This window comes from Diadema antillarum, unplaced genomic scaffold (genome assembly GCF_040938485.1).
Source record: "Diadema antillarum isolate AM-2024a unplaced genomic scaffold, OU_Dant_1.0 scf00000064, whole genome shotgun sequence".
In the NCBI taxonomy this organism is placed as follows: domain Eukaryota; kingdom Metazoa; phylum Echinodermata; class Echinoidea; order Diadematoida; family Diadematidae; genus Diadema; species Diadema antillarum.
The window spans coordinates 597197-620466 of record NW_027270953.1 but is presented as its reverse complement, the minus strand read 5'-3'; the positions used below and the strand labels follow the sequence as shown (position 1 = coordinate 620466).

The 23270-nt window shown below is 38.0% G+C and overlaps 1 protein-coding gene across 2 annotated transcripts in view; it reads right to left on the bottom strand.

The window, feature by feature from the left end:
* Positions 1–505: 505 nt before the first annotated feature.
* LOC139716372 (long-chain-fatty-acid--CoA ligase ACSBG2-like) overlaps positions 506–23270 on the bottom strand; it is a 56799-nt gene continuing 34034 nt past the window's right edge. For both annotated transcript variants that reach the window (XM_071627918.1, XM_071627919.1), the window contains exons 8-16: positions 20315–20482; positions 19245–19426; positions 11345–11396; positions 9491–9626; positions 7966–8075; positions 6197–6347; positions 5582–5721; positions 4354–4591; positions 506–3359 (exon numbers count right to left, since the gene is read on the bottom strand). In XM_071627918.1, coding sequence (XP_071484019.1) covers positions 3265–3359; positions 4354–4591; positions 5582–5721; positions 6197–6347; positions 7966–8075; positions 9491–9626; positions 11345–11396; positions 19245–19426; positions 20315–20482 — 1272 coding nt within the window. In that variant the 3' untranslated portion in view covers positions 506–3264. The remainder of the gene's footprint in view (positions 3360–4353; positions 4592–5581; positions 5722–6196; positions 6348–7965; positions 8076–9490; positions 9627–11344; positions 11397–19244; positions 19427–20314; positions 20483–23270) is intronic.

The following is a 23270-nucleotide window of genomic DNA, read 5'->3' as shown; positions in this document are numbered from 1 at the left end:
AGTCATTACCCCAATACAAGAATGCAAAAACATATACAACTGTGGAATTCCACTGCCTATCTCATAAATGTCATTGATGGCACCATCTTAACCACTTGCAAATTTTTGTTACAGGTCCTCAACTCTAGTTTTAATTTTAAAAAAAAAGAGTCATATGACGTAAACAATGTTTTATAAGCATAATCAATGAGTAATTTCATTGGTTAACTTCAACCTCCCTTTGAAATTTAAACGTGGCAATTCTTTTATTCATGAGGAGGAAAGATGGACCCCTGGATGATAGTAAGAATGCATCTTTTGGGTTTATGTCACTAGTTAAAACCATGTCTGAGAACAGGATAGAATCTCACAGACACATAAGACTGAATTTGATGTCTTTGCACAGTCAACAAAAAGCAACAATCAACAGAAATACAAACAAAAAATGCACCAAAATCTCTTGAAATCATTACTTAATTCATATGAGATTTGAGCCATCTCATGCAATTGTTTTGAACCAAAATTTATAAATGTTCACAAATAAATATAAGTTATCAAATTCACAGCAAATCTAATCCAATGCTTTCTTGCTATATAACTTTCATTGCTAACATGCTGTAGTATGGTCAACAATTATTCTTGTGCAATGTCATAGGTCTGGCTTTGATTTTGAGTTAACAGAAAAAAGGTTGTGTTATAATCATACCCTCTTTCAAATCACTCATTAGTGCACAACAAACAAAATATAAAATTAATTATTTACAAAACATTAGTATTGAAATGATCCATCGTGGGAAATGCAAAATTCACAAACATCACATCGAATAATGTGATATCTATTTAGGCATGATTGATCCCATGATCAAGCAAATTAACAAATGCACAAGAAAAATAAATCATAAGTATGATTTCCTACATACAATACTGGGAAAATAAATACAAAGCAAGAGCTTCAATCTATGACAGCACAAGTTTCTTTGGCATAACATGAAAAACGTCTAACATTAATAGTTTTTTCGCCATAATCCAAACATTCATGACAGCACTGGCATTTTCAAAGTGCCGAGATTTAACTTCCATCTCGGCAGAATACCAGTATTGCATACTACCATTCATCCACACAATTCCCCCTCAAACTACCACAAAAGCAAAAGAAAACGAAGCAAAATCTAATTTGTATGATCATTATTACCAACTGATCTTGCTTCTGTTTACTTAGCTGTTTCATACCAAAGCCTCCCAATGGTGTTTTGGACCTAGCCCCTAGCTGACCCAAACCAATCCAGTTTATGACCATGCACCATCAAATCAAAGTACCAATGTGGATCCAAATTCTTGAAATACCTACACACTAGAGGTACTTGTAATTGCTCAAACAATGAAAATTCACATCTTGACTTGACCTAATAAGACAACAACCTTATCGTTATCATCCCTAAACGGGAGTACAATGACAAAAGAAAAACTTTTGGTATAACAGTTTTCAGCGCTATTTCAGAAATTTGACCTGACTTGAACGAAAATTAATTATTTCATGCATTTGCAAGCTTCTAACAGAAGAATAAAGTAAAATGATACACTTATTAATGTCTGACCACCTTTGATCTCTGGCATTATTAATGTCTTGTGCAAATCTAAATCATTCAATACCTGCTGCAAACACATTACTGCAACAAAGTTGATGGTGCTACTTTAAGCAGTCCTATGGCAAAATATGTGAATGGTGAACTCATAATTATGCATTTCATCTGGACTTCTGATCTCAAAATCTGACTGGGGAATTCCTCTCAAAGTCTGATACTAAGGGTATGTTCAAGGGCTCTAAAGAGACCAAAGCGAACTGAACCAAAGTGTACTGTACTGAACTGTGCCAGCATACAATGTACCTCATGAGTTATTTGCAGAGGGGTTCACGCATTTTGTAGCAAAAGGGTCATTCACCTGGCACTTACAGCTGGCCCTAAAAAAGCGAATTAACTCTTTGCATTATGGCGTATGTGCATGTTACGCACATCCTCACCTGCGAACTTTTGGTACGCTTTTGGAGCACATTGGGAAGTGGTCCACTTTTTGCTCAGTTCAGTACAGTATGGTACATTTAGGAGCAATCGAGCATTCCTCTGGTGCGTGTACAGTACAATACAGTTCGCTTCAGGAGAGCACTCAAATGCACCCAAAGTCAATGGACATTCCAATGGACATTTCAATAATCATCCTATAAGATTTAACATTTGACAGACAAATCAAAGAATGACCAATTTTCAAGAAAAAAAAAAAATGAATAAGAGTACTACTAATACTCCAAGGACCCAAGAATGCCCACTGGCCACATCACATAATGGACTTAACATGAGAACAAATTAAAACATATAAAAATATATGGCAAGAAGTAATTTTCATTGTTGGCTATCCCTGCTGTGCACACTAAGCATGCGTCTGTATTGGTCTTTGAAGAAAGCATACATCATATGTCATCCTTGTTTGACACAGCACTACGAATTAAGATAGTTGACTGCTGGATAGAGATTTAATTCTGTATACACATGCATCACCAAAAAATTCACATCAACAAGTGCCTTTCAAATCTTGAATATTCATATCCAAGGATATTTCATTCCCTTTTTCTTTCTTTTTCTCTCACACTCATTGGAGAACGGAAGGTGGCAAATTTTCTCAGTTACATGGCTGATGTACTTTAAGACACAAATGCAATAAACACAATGAATTCCATCAAATTCTATTATTTTCTTTCTCAGCGCATCATGTTTATGCATTCCTGAATGTGCAAATGTGAATGTGCAAGAGCTAGAATCATTCCCATGACAGAACTTGCCTAAGACATCAAAGCAAAATGTTATAGCATTTCTTTCCACAAGAGTGTCATTATCAACTAATAAAGTGATGCATTGAAGACTGTTTCATCCTTTTCATGTATTTACAATAATATTGTCCACCCATAGTATTACACAACACACCTACCATACATATACAAACAGCCCTCACACCTTGAAAATTTCTTTCAAAATGCCAAATGACCAAATAAACAGCCTACAACTATTCCAACACTCTCTCAAATTGTGGACTGGATGAAAAGTTAACTCTTATTTTTCAACAACAACAACACAAATCGACGCAAATAATCTGCCAAGCATCTGTATATACTATTTATAGCATCAAAATATATATATGCCATCTGGTATAACATTTATGGTACAAATTTACAAAAATCATTGAAAGGTTTTAAGACGAGGACTAGGGTAGTTTCCTTTATCAGACAAGTCTGGGTTATTCCCTCGGTGTTTCAGCGTTCTCATAGAGACCATCAATCTGGGCTTTGTACATCTTGTTGACGATGGGTCTCTTCAGTTTCAGCGTCGGCCCTGGGTTACACAGAGGAGAGGAATGAGACAGAGGTCAATGAACTAAAAACTAATCAAGGAGCATCAGGACAGTTTCTTACATCATGATGCTAAGACACAGTTCACAACACATTATCATCAAAGTTGCTGATAAGACACCTTTAAGGCGCGGTCAGACTGGCAAAAGATCAAGAAGATTAAGTTCAATATCTTTAAGATCTCGAAATTTTGCCAGTGTGACTGCAAATTTCCCGCAAAACTTCTCGCAAAACTTCCCATTCCAATTAGGGATATTTCCCTCACCCCCACCAAACTTCTTGATCTGTTTGCGGGCGGTATCTTCAAAGCGCGAGGCCACTGTCGTGTACAGATGTTCATTGTTATGTCACAATCACTAGCCATGGGACGCCGCATTCTAACTTCTTTCTTGCGTGCCAGTGTGGCCGCATGAGAAAAGATCGCGGAGATTTCACGATGTTAAACTTATCAATCTTTTGCCAGTCTGACCGCACCATAAGTAGAGCACCAACAATACACTTGACTCATCCCAGAGAATTCCACGTACGGCTGCCACCTCTGACAAGCACACATTAAAGCAGCCTGGACAAACATCAGTTTTGAAAGAGCTGTGAAACACAGCAGCCAAGCAAAATTCGCTTTTGATATTACACAATACATACTGAGATCATGCCTAAAACAGAGTTGGCAACACTAATACACTTGTACTGTATAAGCTGTCATGTTCACGTAAATATATTTTCACGAAAGAGGAGATCACAGACTATTACCCTGGCGCATGGCGAAATTTTTGCATGGTGTTAAATACGCAATCCAACTGAGCTTCGCAAAATTCACAAAAATTAAGTTTCGTGCCGCCATTGTTTCTGGTTTTACAGTAATCTCAGGGGCTTAGTACCGACTGAAGATTGAAGTTTCATCACACAGGGGGTGTGCAGCCTGGTCTGTAGCAAGATAGAGAAACACAAGGACTGAATCAGAGACTATCTAAACTCACCCAGCTCTCCCCCTGCTACTGAGAAGTCACCGTCCAGGATGGTCCACTTGTTCACCCGCTGCGCTCGCGACGTGGCTGACTTGTTGTACTCGTCGACGCCCCGCTGGATCTCCCGCTTGACGAGATCATCCTTCTTCGCCTCCTCCACCGTTGTGGCTCTGCTCCCGATCTCTTTCGTGATGGCTAGAGCCTCGGAATTCAGATCGTTTGACGGCACACCGGCTTCATCGGCTGTCACCTGTAGGAAGAAACAATCACAGAGGATTCTCACAGACTGACGGGTGAAACTTCTACCAGTTCTACAGATTTCAATCAATTTACACAATTCAGCTTCAACAAAGTAGCAAAGTTTGATGTCATAGCCATTCATTACCATGGGAAACTGCTTCTAAATAACCTAACCTTTTTGCCAGAGGCATTTAACCCTAAAGGGGTCGGGCTTTTTTGGCTACGCTCAGACCGGGGGGATGGATTTCCGATCACGATGAAATTTTGCATGCGTGAGACCAGCGTCATAAGATTTTTTGAAACAATCAATTTCTAATCTTAATTAATTAATTATGCAAATTACGCTCAAGATGATATTTTGGCCTAACTAAAAGCATTGAGAGTCTAATTTTTGATCTGTAAATCTGTTTTAGCATATTCAACAATTGTACATCACAAAAACTTCCAAAACTCATTTCAATTCTTACGTATTTTATTGTTTTCAGAATTTCTTATGTATTTCTTTGTTTTTCAACTTTTGTTTTTTCTTTGTTTTTTCATTGGAAATTGTCACTGACCACTTTTCTACCATAATTAGCACAAAATTAATCAATGAAAGTGATTAATTGTGAAAATAATCAGGTTTTTATGACTTTCATGACAGAGCACTGTTTTCCATAGGAAATGTACACAAAATCACAAAATTGTGCCCATTTTGGGGCGACATTCCATTACAAAAATGGGCGTGGCTTCGCAAAAGTATGCGCGAACGTTGCAAATTTGGTCTCAAAAGTTGCGCGAGACTTGAACGAAGAAAGTCAAGAAGCCTTGCGATGAGGCCTTCTCGCATTACAGAATTATAGCGCGAAACGTCAAGGGGGGGCGGATTCCGCCCCCCCAGCCTGGTGCTAATCATTGAGGTAGCAGAGGGAGGTCGAGATAAGTAGGGGGGGAGTATGGGAGAGGGGAAGGGGAATGGTAGTAGATAATAAAGGAGTAAGGATGGTGATAGAATGGGTACCTTGAGTGTGATAAGCATGGAGAGGAATTTTCGCTTGTCTCCAATCAGCATACAGTTACTGATGATGGGCGTTTCCTTTTTGATCATATCCTCGATGGGTACCGGGGGGATGTTTTCTCCTCCCGCTGTGATGATTAGCTCTGGGGAGGGATAGTAAGATGTAACATATCACCGTTTCATTAATGTGGTATACTACTCTGCACACATACACACAAACATATACAAAGACACATAAACATAATTATACACATACATACACACATTAAAAAAAAATAGACATGCATGACTTGAACAGAATTCATATTTGGAATGACTGCTTTTGCTAACTTAGAGAATTTTCCAACGATCAGAAACCATCCATTTTCAATGTTCATTGATGATTGGACACATCCCTGACATAGATTTATAAATCTTTGACATTTGACATTTTGCTAAATGAATATTAATGAATCAAAAAGAAAATGAAGAGCTATCAACAAATGACTACAAATTGCCACTAGGACATAAGTTCCTAGAAAAGGCTGTTTAATAAATATAAAGCTCTTGAAACTAAAGGTAAAATCTACGACTATTGCACCCAAGGAGCTGGGAACGACACCCAACTCATCTACCCACCCTTGATCCTGCCGGTGATGAAGAGGAAGCCGTCCTCGTCGATGTAGCCCAAGTCTCCCGAGTGCAGCCAGCCGTCCTCATCGATGGCCTCTCTTGTCTTCTCCTCCATGTTGAGGTATCCCATGAAGATGTGGCGTCCTCTGTAACACACCTACACATCACGGTCACAATGGAAACAATAACAAAGATGATGATGTTTGCAACAACACCGCAGACAATGATAGTGGTAATTCTACAACCTATAATGACTATTATCGATAACTGATAACTACTGACAAACAATACCAGTAATATAGTACCAGCAACAGCAAAACTATATGCATAAGTGGAAGTAAAACAACCGACATCAATAATCACTTGATGTCAGCTGCATTACATTTTCATAAATATTTATGATTACAAAACTGGACAAAGCAGAAGAAACATAAATTAAACAAGAAAAACAACAATAACAAATTATAATACTGCGCCTTTCACATAAGATAATCAAAGCTTACAATAATGTAGCATCAGCTATAGCAACGACATTGATATAGATCTGTGGCTGCAGTAATAGTCCTTAATATTGTAACATCTTCATTAATCATTACCAGTATTAATGGCAGACTCAATCTTCCTCTTCACAGTTCATATAAATCAAACCAGGTTAAAATATCATCAATCTGTTATTGCTACAATTTTTGCCATGCCCAGTTGATTGTATTGCTACAATAATTGCAAAATATATATGTCTGAATAATGTTGCATCTATTTTAATTGTTCTAATTGACTGTAATGAGGTGTATGCTTCTGCCTTGTTCTACATTTCACATATTACAGCAGCGGAATCTATCACATTTAAAACCTTCTGAAGGTACATCTGTAACTGTGATGTCATTTAAAACTGTGATGTCATCTAAATTGTGCATGACACAAATGAGGTTGTGGTCTGTTTAAATGATAACGTTGAAAATACACCACGGTTGACCAAGGTCCTTATTAAATCATCAAATGTCAAAATTGTTTGCTATGACCCTCAATACACAGAAATTTTTTCTAAACAGTTCCCTCAATAGTGTCCTCTTAATGGTGTCAAAATCCATGGCAAATTCCAAACAGAATACTGGAAGCAACTAACATCATTGACACACTTTATCCTTTAATCAGCTTAATCCCATTGATTGACCTACAAGATAACAGGCTTAGACAGCTTCTAGCTGTCAATAAAGTTGACCTATTACATAACATCAACAAAGACTCATATATGGAGGGGCAGTTGAAACGACTGCAACACATGTTAACGTTCTTTCATACTTAGCAAATTTCACCCGGGTGAATCCTATAGTATGAAAGGTCTTAAGGGTGAAATCCCACGTACATGTACAATGCTGGGTGAAATGTTACAACATGTACCATTGAACTGTCCCTGGTAAACTCTCGAGCGACCCCATGAACTCTGAGGTCACGCTGTCAAGTGAAATGCATTGTGTATAAACTCTCCAGTGAAAAGCACTGTACACCTACAGTACACCTACAATGTCTTGCTGGCCGCTTCGCACATGTGCAATAATGTTTACTTCCACTGCAGAAGAGTGGACAAGAGAAATTTAACAGAGAGGTCATTTGCTAGTTCGAAAGAAATGTTTTGCACATGTTCCCCCTTTGATTACCCTGTTGAATCTCTTCGGTGATCCCTCAAACGACTAGCATGAAAGGGGTATTGGAGGCAACTACGATGAAGGTAAGATTGAGGTTTATATGTCTGCTGAGATTAGATTCACTTTTATTACCTCTCCATTGTTGTCCTTATCCGGGTCTGAAATCTTGGTCTCTGCTCCAGGAAAGGTCATTCCCGAGCTGCCGATCCTAAATCTCCCCGGGAGACAGAAGCTGTGTGGACCTGTAAGAGAAAAGGTGGTACAAAAAGACATAAGGAAAGAGAAACAGCATGATAATCGAACATTCCATTACACTCGGCTGGAAGAGGGGTCAAAACAGGAGAGAAATGAAAGGTCATGGTTCAATAGGGACATGCTACTGAGCTTTACACACCTATTCAAGAATACTGTATACGCCATACATTTTAGCAAGTCAAATTTTTCGCAAATTGGGGCTTCCCAACAATTTTGCGAGTGGCTGAATTAACAATTGTGGTGTACAGTGATGAACAGTAACATGTATACAAGCATGTAACACCAATGTCAAGATCAGAGTTGATAATTTCGCGCGTTCTTAATTTTGAATAGTACCCACTCGCAAAATTCACCAAGATAAAAACCTCATGAAATATATGGCGTATACAGTTTATCTCTGACTCTTAAACTACCAGAGTTACACAAATTTTATGACAATATAAATATGAATTTGCTACTGTCAGGTCAGCACATCTGTATACTTTGAGCACCTAAGATTGGAATTTTATGACAACCTATATCTACATCAAAGAAAATAAAAAATCAGTACAGACAAGAGAGTGATGAGTGCCGGAAGTCTGTGCTAAAAGAAAGGCCTCCTCACAAACATTACAAAAGGGACATCATGAACTATTACTAGAATGACATGGCAGCATCAAGAGCATACAAGGAACACCTATTAACGATCAGATATGGAGTCAGACTTTGTGAGAGTCATATACTGAAGTTGGAAAGCCAGTGCTCATGCTATGTGAAAGGTACATCAACTGTGCTTTCAGACTGTACCACCTCTTGTACTGACACTTGTCTCTACGTTCAACTTTACATAGATACTGTAAAACATGATATATTCGCGGCATGAATTTTTCGCGAATTGGAGCTGACGGCTTTTTTTTGCGGCATGAAATTTTCGTGAAATGCCACTGGCATTCAATGCATACAGTGTAGACAAGAATTTTCGTGTGCATTTTAATTTCGCGAATCTTGGCGCTCGCGAAATTCGCGAAATTAAAATGCACGCGAACATTCCTCGTTTTACAGTAGATAAGGTAAAATCAAGCAAAAAAAACATATTGACGATTTCATGAAATTTGTAAAAACTAAGAAAGCAAATCAAGTTTTAATAATTTCTTTACAAAATAGCAATATGAAGGACATGGCGACACAACATTTGCTTCTGAGACAATTGTTGCGGTCTTATTTTCTCCAAGGACTTATGGTTAGGGTTAGGGTTGTGACAGGGGTTTAGGTTTAGTAGCATGTGAGGATTAGGGTTAGGGTCATGTTTGTGGATAGGTTCCAAGCTTGGCTTAGTGTGCAGATATTTCATGGGAGCAATTGTCGCCGCAGCAGCAGTAATTTGTCTACCATACCATGCTGTTGTTATCATCCATTCACTCACCTGTACTCTCGCTCATGCCATATATGTCGTAGAGCTGGATGTTGATACTCAAGAAATATTCCAGTGTTTCCATGGAGAGTGGAGCGCCAGCTGAGAAACAGTAGTTGCACCTGTCCAGACCCAGAGCGACTCTTGCCTAATTTAGCACAAAAATAATCAGATGGTATAAAATGTATCTGTGATAATTCATTAGTGTATATATGTGTTCAGAAGTGTTTAGAAGTATGAAAGCACACATGTATATGCCCTAGCATACTGTACGCAGTTATGCGCATCCTTGCATACATGTATAACATATTGTATGTCGAGTGCGTATGTGTGCATAAAATATTAGCATTGATATTAAGCTGTGTTTGTTTCATCACAACAGAGAGTCTTGGTACCTCAGAATCATGTGTGCACTGTTTATAATTAATATACATTCAGGTTACAATCAAAAGTCTTGATTTTTACATCTTTAGATAAATTTTTCAATCAGTATCATCACAGCATTTTTCTTGCTACATGTCTCCAATCCATGACAATCTAATTACTATGGACAAAGAATGTTCCCATTATTCATGCCAATTTTGGGGTTTGATTTAGGACAAGTGTAGACCTCTTAATTCAAATACCACATCTTAAACCATCAGGGTATTATAGAAAGTTTATCAACCCTCATGACTGGAAAGTGCAGAGCCCTGTTAAGCTCATCCAGATATGACTGGATAAGACTTGTGAAAGACATCATCACTTACAGTTGAAACTACTGTTTATAAGTTTCAGAAAGATGTCAGAAACTTGGGTTGGGAAAATAAGACTATCTTATCTTGGAGGAGTATAACCAAACTCTTGAACGGTGGGTGTTTCATCGTATATCACAGTCCAAATAAATCACTACCAGATAGATCTATTGTATCTTGTACTGCATGGTCACGTATCAAAGGTATCGCCTCAAAAGCTTGGTACTGGTAATCATCAAATGTATCAAAGCTTTCTTTCTCGACAATAAAAAAACAACAACAACAGAGACAAGACGGTGAAAAACAGGATCAAAGTCGAAGTCCCATACAGAGTCCAGAAGGTTCAACAACACTTGACTAAAGCTACTTGCCATATCACTGTATAATGTACTTTGCACATGAAACATAAAGTGTGGCACATGTCATGTAGGTAGCTATGAACTCTAGACTTTTTACAGACATTTCAAACTCATCATCCTTCCTGCTTTCAAGTTACCTTCACCATTATCAAACCCAGCCATGATGATCTATGCAAACAGGTACCCAGGAAGAACACACAGCGTGCCAATAAGAACATCATACCGGTCACCGACAAACAAGTCTAAAGTTTGTTAAGGACCACGTCATCATTGTAAGCTGTTCCTAAGGCTGTGATGGTCCAGCCCTATTAGTTTAACCTTTGCTTAAGGAGTTTAACCTTCAGTTAAGGTTGTGGGAGCACACTTATTAATACAAAACAGGACAAAGAAGTGTCAATGAGGACTTGGCTACACGTGTACGTGTGGTAGCATCAGTCGATACTGTACCTTTTCAAGAGAATCCAAAGTTCAATTGTTGAATCGTTTGATCACCTCCACACCACATGTATGTCACAGAGGAATGAATAGCACGACAGGACAATTCTTTACTTGCCATTGGAAGGTTTGTGGTTCAAGCCCCAGCTGACAAAGTACTGACATCTTTCAACAAGATATCACAATAATACTTGTATCTCTATTCACTGAAGAGCAAGTTAATGCACAAAAGTGTATGATGATGTTGTATCTGAGATTTGAACCCAGGACCTATAACAGGTCAGGTGCCTATACCACTAAACCACAAGTCTTCTAGAGACAATGTATGTAATACTAACCTTTCTGAACACCAGCATTTCAGCAAGGGACCATCCCCAAGGAACTGAAGATCTGTAAAACGCAAAATAAAATCAATGTTTGTTTTTTTAATCAAATATGATTCCAGAGGGGGACAAATCAAGCTGAAAAAGATAAGATTGTATTTATCCATCAAATTGTATATCACATCTCTCCCAACCTTCACATGAAAGAGGTGCATTGTCAGACAAGTATCTGTGATGAGCTGGGAAGATTCTCAAATTATCCTTAAAGGGATTATATAGTTTTGGTTCAGACCTAATTTTAGGTTTTTAACATTTTTTTGGTAAAATTATGAGAAACCTCTTATGAAATATGAAAGAGCACGTAATTGCATAAGGAATTCAACATTTATTTGATGAAATTGGTTTTGAAATGGCTGAGATATCCAAAACAGAGCAATTCCTGATAAGTGTGGGACCCACACTTTATTATGATCGCTTTGTTTTACTTTGTTTTTGGATGTTTCAGTCATTCCAAACCCAATTTTCATCAAATAAACTTTGAATTCCTCTTAAAATGGTATGCTCTGCACTATTTCATAAGTGTTTTATTGGCATCTGGCAAAAAGTTAAAAGCCCAATTCTCATCTCCACCAATACTGTACCATCCCTTTAAACCCCATGTGTGCTTTGAGTGCTGATTGGCACAAAAAAAAAAAAAATCCACAGCATCACACACACTGTCCAAAATCCCTGGCACAGAAAGGGTTACTATTAATCTGTAGAGATAAACCAAGCATCAACCCATCCTCATGTCATCATGTGATTTACATAAATTGTAAGGGAAGACAAAAACTATCTGAGGACACCTGCATGTTATGCAATACTGGTTTACACATATGCATGCACACTGTTGGGCCAATATAACTGACTTTTTTATTCTGCCCAGTATTCCTGATGTTTTTTAGTTAAAAAGCAAGTGGTATGATACATCATGTAAATTTTTCACGTCACTATTTTAAAACATCAATATACAACCTGTAGCAGTAATCTACAATAGCTTATAAGCCAGTTTGGAGTTTCACTTTGCACATGAGCAGAAAAAGGTCATTTGTATCAATTGTACCAGTATGCATGCTGGTATTTAAAGTCACTGATATTTTAAAAGCATCTGTGATATAATGACTACTCAAGTAATCTTTTGAATGGTGCTTGGCAGCACATCCACCTTTTAAACAGCAAAGGTGGTAAATGGCAATATTAATAGAAAGATATTGTTAATACATTCAAAGTAAAATAATGAAAAAGATGCTTCCCAGGTGTTCATTGACCAACCATTCTGGTCACCTGGTCTATGCAAGTTCATCCTTTGTTTGACAATAACTGATGAATTCCATAAATTGTTATGAAGAGCAAGCTTAAGCATCATGTCCCTTTGAAAATGAGTGAAGTGCCTAACCAACTGAGAAAATAAGGGGGTCATTTGTATCCATGTGCACATGATGAGCTAACTCCAAACTGGCTTATTCAAAGGTTCATGCATTTACAATTTTAAACTATAGGCACTAAGGCTCGAATTCATGAAGGTGGTACAATCTTTGTCCATGGTTTAAAGGGATCGTATAGTTTTGGTTGAGACCTAATTTCAGGTTTCTAAGATTTTTTGGCGAGATAATCAGAAACCTCTTATGAAATATGAAAGTGCATGTAATTCTATGAGGAATTCAACGTTTATTTCATGAAAATTGCTTTTGAAATGTCTGAGATATCAAAAAAAGAGCGATTCTACTAAAGTTTGGGACCCACACTTTATCACGATCGCTTTGTTTTACTTTGTTTTTGGATGTTTCAGTCATGCCAAACCCGATTTTCATCAAATAAACTTTGAATTCCTTATAAAATGGTATGCTCTGTACTATATAATAAGTGTTTTCTTGGTATTTCGCAAAAATTTAAAAGCCCAATTTTCATCTCCACCAATACTGTACTATCCCTTTAAAACACATGGTTTAAAACCATGGACAAAGACCATAGTTTTGTATGGGGCGCCAAGTGTTGCATGGCCTATTTCGTTACGAAATCAGTCATTCTGAAGATGAAATATTCATTTCGTTATGAAATATTCATTTCGTTATGAAATGTTAACATTTCGTTGCCGAAATGACTGATTTCGTAACAAAATAGGCCATGCAACACTTGGCGCCCCATACAAAACTACGGTCTTTGTCCATGGTTTTGAACCATGGACAAAGATTGTACCACCTTTGTGTGAATTCAGGCCTAAAAGTTCATCACAAGCTACTTGGACACTATAATTAGAAATAAAGATTGAAGAGATCACTGCAAATCACACAGAAAAGACAGCACACAGAAATTCAACAATGTAGTATATTGAAAGCAGAAATCTAAAACAGGAGTATATCTCTGATATGCAAGATCCTCTGTGTGTACGCCTACAATGTAGTTTTTATCTGTATTTTCAACTATCTATGAGTACACATGCACTATGAGTTATCAAAAATACATAATTACTCAGTAAAATCTGAGATCTAATATTTGTATCTGCAATGTACATTATACAAAACATACAAACAGCACATATCACTTGACAAGCATGCCACATACAAGTAAACAACTAACGGATATGATTTATGCCCCTTGGAATAATTATGCACCTTCAACCTTGTTTTTCACAAATCTGCACCCCACTACCTTAAGACTATGACCCAACGTGAAGTACAACAAAGGGACTACATCAACTAAACACTAACAACAACCATCATTACCCATCAAACATGACCCAGAAAGAATTGTGCATTGGAAGGTGTGGGAGAGTGACAGCACTTTGATATGTCACACAATTCATAGCCATGCAAGTCTGATTCACTACACAAACCCATGACCGCTTCTATTCCATCCCAAGGACAACAGTAAACATGGGAGGTCATCTTCACACCAATGAAGGATGGCTCTTTCTAATCACAGAAACCATGGTATCTGCACCTCACATAACCATACCGGACGGTTCATATCCTATCCACACACGCATTGCACACTGAACTTATGACAGTTTGACGTATTGAGATTAGAAAATGACACCTGCTCCAAAGTGAATGTACTTTCACTCATTAATTTCTACACCATTATCTCTTTATCTCCCGATGCAAATCAACCTGTCAGCTCTAGAATGTTTTCCCTCTCTGCGGAAAGGACAGGGGCACAACAAGGGCATGACCCAAATGTGTAACCTTTCCATGGAAACTGAAGTCCCCATACATGGCCATCATGTGTGACACACACCTCAGTGGCGGATCCAGAGGGGGCGTACCCGGCGCACGCCCCCTCTTTCTTTTAGGTTAAAACAAAAGAAATAAATTTTAAAAAATTGGGTGGGTGCTTGACCCCCTTGAATTTTGAAAAAGCGCCTCCCCTTTAAATGGGATTCCTGGATCCGCCCCTGCACCTCCAGATGATAATTAAATGGAGAATATTCCTGCATGTACAACACAGAGCAATCAACACTGATTGATTACATGGCCAGACACTAGACTTTCAGTAAACCCACTTCACAACTGCTACGAACAAAATTCACGGGAAGTCCTATCGTATGTCACGGGAGAACAACCCTCTCAAAAATACATAGAATAACATCCTACTCAGTGATAACATCATCATGTACGTGTACAAAATCAAAGGTTGGGCAAATCTAAACACAAATACAGTGCACTACCAGCCACGTCATGTTTAAAGTGTGTTGAATTCTATAAACTTAACAGCCAGTGCTACACACACCCATATGGACTCCAATTTACATTAACCTGTCACCACAAGACCATACAATGATTTGTTTTGTCAATGTGTTTGTTTTTCCCCCAATATTCTCAGCCATTGGACAGTGTCATCCTACATATAGCCAGCATGTAACAAATTGCACACATATCTTACTGTGCAACAAGTTATAGGAAATACTGGCTATTCAAAGCATTTTGTACAGCATGCTGAATTCTGCTCATGAATACCATACATCTAAATGAGATCTTGTACTTTTTCTGCGACGAGATTCAACATGGATTGATAAAACATTCTTCAGAATCTCTCCACATACCATTTGACAAATTTTGCTTTGCTCTTTAGCATAAAAAAGAAAACAGAACAGGCTTTCAGAGAGAAAAAAAAAAAAACCAGCAAAATATGACTACCACATCAACCTCAGTAACACATGTCAACACTAACATTCCAATGACTTTTCTTTCTCATAAACTTGTGGTATCAGGGTATGGCAATTCAACAGACAAAACTTTCTCTGGCAAATACTCTGAAAAAAAAAAAACAGTTGCTAGGAGAAACAAACCCCGAAATGATAAGCAGGATGAATGAAAACAAATGAGCTGATGTTAGCATGATTAGAAATATGTCACAGCAGCAAATAGCATGCAGATTTTCACCACGCTGGCAGTGTGAAGCTCCAAACTTTGACATCCACGCAAAAATGGAAATAAAACTAAAAAGCTCACCTGTGCACTTTATTAGGCCGTCTGGGCTTAATGGGGCTATGAAACGATTTGCATGGTATACAAAATGGAACAAAATATAGCATCAGCCAAATATGGTAGATGGAAACAGAGACAAGCATATATAAATAAATAAATAAAGCAAGAGACATAAAGAAATAGTAGTAGAGAGGAACACACAATACGTATATAAAGAGAACAAATGAAAGAATCAAGAGAACAGAACAAACAGAGAAAGAACAGAAAAATAAAGTGAGAGATAGATAATAGATAGATAGAGAGAAATATAAAAAGAGAGGAAGACAGATATAGTTATAGATAAAGAGAGGGAAAAAGCAGAGAGAGAGAGAGAGAAGATAAGTAGAAAATGGTTATTGGACAAAGAAAATAAACAGGCATTTTGAGAACATTTAAAATTTCTATGATTTTTTGATGGCACGACATGAAGAAACAAGCAAGAATTAACAAACAAAAAAAGAAGACAAATGCTTGAAATGAATAAAAGAAAAGTTGAATCGTCTGGAAGCAGAAGGTTTGTGAGGAGCAAGAACAGACTCAAACACTACCAGAAATATCCAACAAATGACTGACATGTACAAGTATGTGTTGAACAGAAAGATTTGGAAAATCAAGTGTAAGTTTACAATTCACACAGAACGGAACAGAGAGAAGCTAGTGAAAACATGCTCTTGGCAAATGCATTATAACATGAAACATGTGTTACACTGATTTTAGAAAGAATGTTAAAAGCTGCTGATTCATCATGACATTTCTCTACACATATCACTGTAAATGATGCAATACGTATTGGTGTTCAAACTGAAATATTCAACATGTATAAATAGTTTCGAAATGTTTCTTTACACAAAGAAAATGTGTGCATAAAATCTGAAGATTTGAGACGGAAGAATCTCAGAATGAATTAGATATGTTTTTATATGATGAGCTATCATCAAACAAAAAGAGATATTTTTAATGAATATTTTATGAATAAAACAATGTCATGTGTCTCATATCTAGTCTCACACTACAACAACAACAACACAGAGTATGGAGGTGGCCTTTAAAAAGATGTACGGACACTAGCAGCGAGATTCTTGTAAGAGAACTAGAATCAATATGCAATGTTATTACCTATATGCTCTTGCTTGTGATTCACTCGTTTGTCTGTTTTGATAACATTGCCATAGACCTTACTAACATTGTTATTAATTGCATCAATGTACAAAATATGACAATGATTTGTAATGGGACTATATATGGTCAACTTTGCAATATTTATCATGGAGGACTTGCAAATCATTTCAATCCTTTGGATAGGATTGTTTCATGAAAATCTTCTGATGACCATGATTTGCTTCAAAACAGGGATTGAGTGAAGTGCCAAGTGAAAGGTCATTTCACTGACTTAACTCACACATCATACTTTCCTGTTTTGATTGTGGTTGATTGTGATTGATTGTGGTTGATTGTGATTGATTGTGGTTGATTGTGATTGAATGTGATTGATTGTGGGCAAGTGGGATTTAACCAAGGCAAAACAGTTTAGATTTCCATCAGTCTAGATTAGCTTTGCATGTTTAGACATACAAACATCTGAATCTGATTAGCGTTAACTGATTACTGTCCGTGAAGTAATACAACTATCTTATCACCCTTTATCACCTGATAAACCTGTTTGCTGCGACAAATAACTCTGGTCTACCAGACATCAAAGGCCAACTCTCGTTCACACAGTGTCACAGAAAAAGGACATTTCCTTTTATCATCTTTTAAAAGAATGGTTCCTCTTGAGGGAACAGAAGAAATGTTAGCTCACTGATACCATTCACAGGTAAAATAATGGCGATTTTAGCTGTTTGAAGTCAGATACAGGTCTTTGGGTTTTAAGGTTTCCTCCAACGCACTAACTGGTTCTTGTTTGAAGTTTTCTTGCAAGCAATCTTTTGGGATGCAAGCTCCTATTCTCCCTGCCCTGTCATCAATTTCAAATATCTTATGAAAAACTACAAAGCACTCTGTCAAGAGCCTACCATGGATATCCAGTTTTCGTACCTTCCTGCACAAATTGACAATTTGAAGTTAAAGGTGACTTTCTGCATTCACGGTAGAGTTTCATGAAAACTTGTCACCTCACTGGCAGCTGTTTTAAGCTACTGAAATCCTTGCATCTGATTGGCTGAGAGCAAATATGTCAGAGAAAATCACAGACAAAACACTTGATGAAATGTCCCCCCCCCCCCAACTCATATTCCAAGGCATCAATGCCTGATGTTTTGACTACTAGATGGGATAGAAGCAGACAATGCAGGCTTAAAAACTGATTAAGATAGTGAATTCACTGTGAAGGACAAGCAGAGAAAGGCCATGAACAAGGGACGGGGACATAGCGTGGCAGTGGACCGGTTACAATTTGATCTTGAGCTGTCTGTGACTGCACACATGGTCGGCGTGTGTCTGGCTGATAAGATAACGAGATCAATGTCTGCAGCGGAATTGAGACACTGCTTATCGATATGTGTACAGATATTGTCTTTCATTGAATAAACATGCATGAGCATAAGTATGAAGGTATGTAATGATTGTCTACAAATTTGCAACCCATGCATCCCTTCGTCATATCTTAACCTGTTCTGAACCTGGTGGCATGTGCATTAAGTCCATGGGTATCTCAGAATTGAGTATGGAAGGGGTTAAATGCAATGTTGAAGTGTGAGAATTCTGTCATTTTGCAGGTTTGAGTTAAAAATCCTGCATCATCTAAAGTTGATTCATTGGTGAAAGAAGCTAATGTTCACTTGTGGAACATGATGAAGAGCTTTTCATTACAGATAAACCAGCTTGATGGTACTTCTTAATGTTGGACTCCTACTACCCTGGAATTCACTAGGCAAGCCACAATTGGCCATTAGCAGCTGATCATGGATTTTTTGTTTATGTCTATCATAATTTGCGCCACAAGTGAAATTGTGGTCTTGGTGATTTTATCATATCTTATCAGATCTTAAGGTCAGTTACTGGCAATCGTATTGATTGTAGAAAAGTTTTGGATGGTTCAAACATTGTCTACGGTCACTGGGCTGGCCACGACTGACCTCAAAATCTGCTAAGATCACCACAATTGATCTATGATTACAACCATGATTTGAAATGTGGTGCAAATTGTGCTAGACATTATCAAAAATTCCATGATTAGCTACAAATGTCAAATCATGGCGTGCATAGAGGATTGAAAGACAATGGGAAACTAGCATAAGCTGCATATTGCGGGTTTATGATGCGCTGAATGATTCCAAAGTATTCAGATATGACTAAGCAAAGCAAAATGAACATTACAAATGGCCTGAAAGAAAGGGCAAGCATGACTCTGTGATATTCTTTTCATTTTTCTGAAGACGGAATGTTTGTTCTCGTGTATGATATCTTACCCATTTGCCATGGCAACGTTGCCTCTGTAGCCGATGTCCTTCGCCCAGGTGGCTACACGCTTCTTGATGCCCGTGACCGACGCAGAAACGGACCGCAACTTTTCATGAATCTTCTCCCAGACTCGCGGGACGCCGAGGAATGCCGTCGGACGCACTTCTTTCAGGGTATCTACGAGGGAGCCCTACTCGTGTACAGAAAAGGGGAAAGTGAAATGCAGTCAGCAAGACATGCTCTGGCCATGTCACATTTTAATATGTTTTCATTTAGAAGGAAGGAGGGCTCTCCTGGGAATGCCCATGGTCAGAGGGAGATTTCAAGAAAATCAGCTGGTGTAGCTGAATCAAGTATCTCAAAACAAATGAGGTAGAGTACATGCTATTTAGCTTCTCTTGTTGGTTTTCTCAGTGCTACACCTTACAAACTCAACATTTATTTCTTTCTGCATGTATTCATGGAAAGAGTAACAAAATATCTTAGCGTCAAGTACGACTTTCTCCACTTCCTCCATAAGTTTTTCTCCCTATACCAGTTAGTTAACATCAATAGCAGGTATATGAAGAGACAGACAACTGGGCAATGCTCATCTTACACTTTTTTTGTTTTGTTTAATAAACAGAGCAAGTAGGCATCCTTCTAATTTTACAATTACTTGTTTCAGCATCATCCATGGTAGGCAATTCAACTTATGCAGACAGGCTGTCTACCTACATAACAATCGCTATGCACACACGTCACAAAAGAGAATGGTGTACACACTTTCCTTTCATATTCATTTCTCTGCATGTCTCTCTAATAAAACTCCCTTTTTCTCTCATCCAATGCAACAGTACAAGATAGATACATAGATAGAAAGATGAATAATAGAGACAGACAGATAGATAGATAGATAGATAGATAGATAGACAGATAGAGCAAGAGAGAGAGAGAGAGATCTGACTATTCATAACCACTTTTTCATCCATTTTCTTTGGGTTTCCACTTTGTTTCACTTCATGGATGTCATGATCCTGTCATCAATGAAACATTGAGACTTCTATCACTTCACGTAGTGAGGATGAACGAGTCTTACCTTGAGGGCATCCGGCTGGGCGAAGTACGTGGTTCCTGCAAGGTGCAGCGGGAAGTAGATGTCGAAGACCTGGGCGGCGACGTGGCTGAGGGGGAGATAGCTGACGACTTTGTGAGTGCCGAAGGGGATGTCGACCTGGGTCAGACACCGGTGGGAGATCCATGTGTACTGTAACCATGACAACGGGAGGGAGATTTTGGAGGACAAAACAAAGAGGATCCAGTCAGCTTCATCCTCATCATTATTCTCATCATCATTGTGATTCTTATCACTACTTTCAATCATCACTATCATGAAGTCAGAGGTGTCACTCATTTCTCCTACTCCTTTATTATAACTAAACTAACTCAACTGTCATACACGTCAAAACAATTCAATTGCATTACTCTAACACTTGCAATCCTGATCTTGGAACACCAGACTAGGAAGCCAGTTTACCACAGAAGGAATATTGCACAAGAGAAGAGGGAACGATTATGTGCAAATGTCTCGAATGCAGAAAAAATTTTCCTCTGGGTTTGACTTCATTGGCAAAAGCTGCTTACTGGTGGGATATGGGGTTAGACTACAGAAGGATGACTTCAAGTAGGGATCACTGTACATAGCTACATCATATTCCTGAGTGAACAATTCCTGCATGATAAGAAGATGTGTTCTACAGGCCTGAAGTAGATTGAGTCTGTCATTTCAAATGATAGATTGAGTAACAAAAGTGTGCCATTAGCATCCGGCCAGGTAGAGTTGGCACATTACACTGTAGTTGTATAGTCTTCAATTACTCTACAATGTGTACTTGTACATGTGACATAGTGTAGCAATGATTACCTTAAAACCACATAGGTTTTGTAGTCATAGAAAGTATGTAATACCGTATGATGAAAAATGCAACAGCCAGATTTGAAAGTTGGTCAACGACACAGACTCAGTGCTATCATCAGTAATGATCTAATCTAATTTGCATGTAAAAGTGCAACTGGTGTCTAGTGTCCTGCGAATGTGTGTAGTTTCATGGCATCTACCCCTAAGGAGAGAAGTTTCTAATCATTGCTCTTAATAGCATTACTCATTACAACAATTTCTAAGAACTCAGACCCAGTTTAGAGGGTATGGTTTTCACTAGTGGGGATCACAATACTGCAATCTTGTAGTTTTGAGAGCTGGCTAAATAAATAGAATAAATGTCGAGCACACACACGATGATCAATGAGAACTCTACTACGGAAGTGTGCGCACTTCAATTGGAAAGTGTTCCTTGCCGTAACTACCACATGATCTGCATCTGAAACCTAATATCCATAAATAGTGACATCGCAACTCTGGCATACAGGCAATGAATCAAATAGAAGATGTGAACAATCCTTTTATTTCTCCATCTATCTCCATGTTTTCCTTCCTCCTCCTAGTTGAAGCTTTGCCAGAAGGAAACACCAAACCCTCACCTTAAAGTCACAAGACACTTTTATTTTCTTCGGATTACAGGGATGGCATAGTTTTGGTTGAGACCTAACTTCAGGTTTCTAACATTTTTTGGAGAGATAACGAGAATCCTCTTTAATACAAAATATGAAAGAGCATGTAATTCCAAGAGGGACTCAACGTTTATTTGATAAAAATTGGTTTTGAAATGGCTGAGATATCCAAAATAGGGCAACCCTAATAAAAAGTGAGACCCACCTTTTACTAGGATCGCTTTATTTTACTTTATTTTTGGATGTCTCAGCCATTCCAAAACCGATTTTCATCAAATAAACTTTGGATCCCTCTCAGAATGGTATGCTCTGTATTATTTCATAAAAGGTTTCTTGGTATCTCACAAAAAGTTGAAAGCCCAATCTTAATCTCTAATACTACTATTATAACAATATTATATTGATGGAAAAGCAGAAGACCACGATCATAAGCAGCAGCTTGACTACACCATCCCTTTAAATCTCTCAGCCTGAGAAGATTTCTACTTTCCTATAAATTCGTGGGAGTTTCAATACAGGATACCTACATTGTACACTGTATACCTTCTCCTTTGTTTTTATCACCTAAAATTGGCTATTGGCACATTATGGAAAAATGTTGCTGGTATTAGCGACTGCTCATGGGCTCTCTATTGCATATGGTTTCACATCGACCTACAAATCATATGACCAACAATGTACATATCTCCGAGGGTCAGAGTGACTGCAACAGCAGCTTTTAATCAACCTTCAGTGTATCACGTCTCACAAACACATGCATAGCATGGGGCACAAAGTTCACAAATACAATTCGAACAAACACGAAAATCTGTTGACTGTATCAACTCCCAAGCCCACACTCCTTTCTCCCTCTCCTACCCTGCCACCCCCTGTACTTTAAAGGTTCTCTGAAATACAAATGCATTAACGATTTGTGTTGATTTATGATACCCTCAATATCACTTTTGCAGTGAAACGGATATCTAGAAACATTCCATATATTTCAAACTAATTTTTCTTCTATTTTGCATGTTTCTGTGATATTGACTGTGACTATTACACAAAAGGCATGGTGAGGGAACACGCAAGTTATGCTGAGTCGAGGGGAACGTGGATTCCCATTTCTTTTGTTAATCGTCATAGTGCCTTAGCAATGATTGACAGATAAGGTTAAAACCAGAATCTTGGTTCAAAAGGTTTTTTGTGGATGTTTCCTAGTAATCTGCAGAAAAATCATTTAAAACTATATATGTAATGTTTCTAGATATCCATTTCACCGCAAAAGTGATGTTGAGGGTATAATTAATCAACACAAATCAACATGCATTTGTATTTCAGAGAACCTTTAAGAAAAGCCTGGCACTGGGAAACCAACATCCTGGCACAAGTTCCTGGGCACACAAAGGGTGACATCAACAGGTGTTCATGAGAAATACATGAACTCATCACTGCATACATGTCAGACTTCCCAACCTTTCCGACTGAAAAATAGAGATGATTTGTGACCA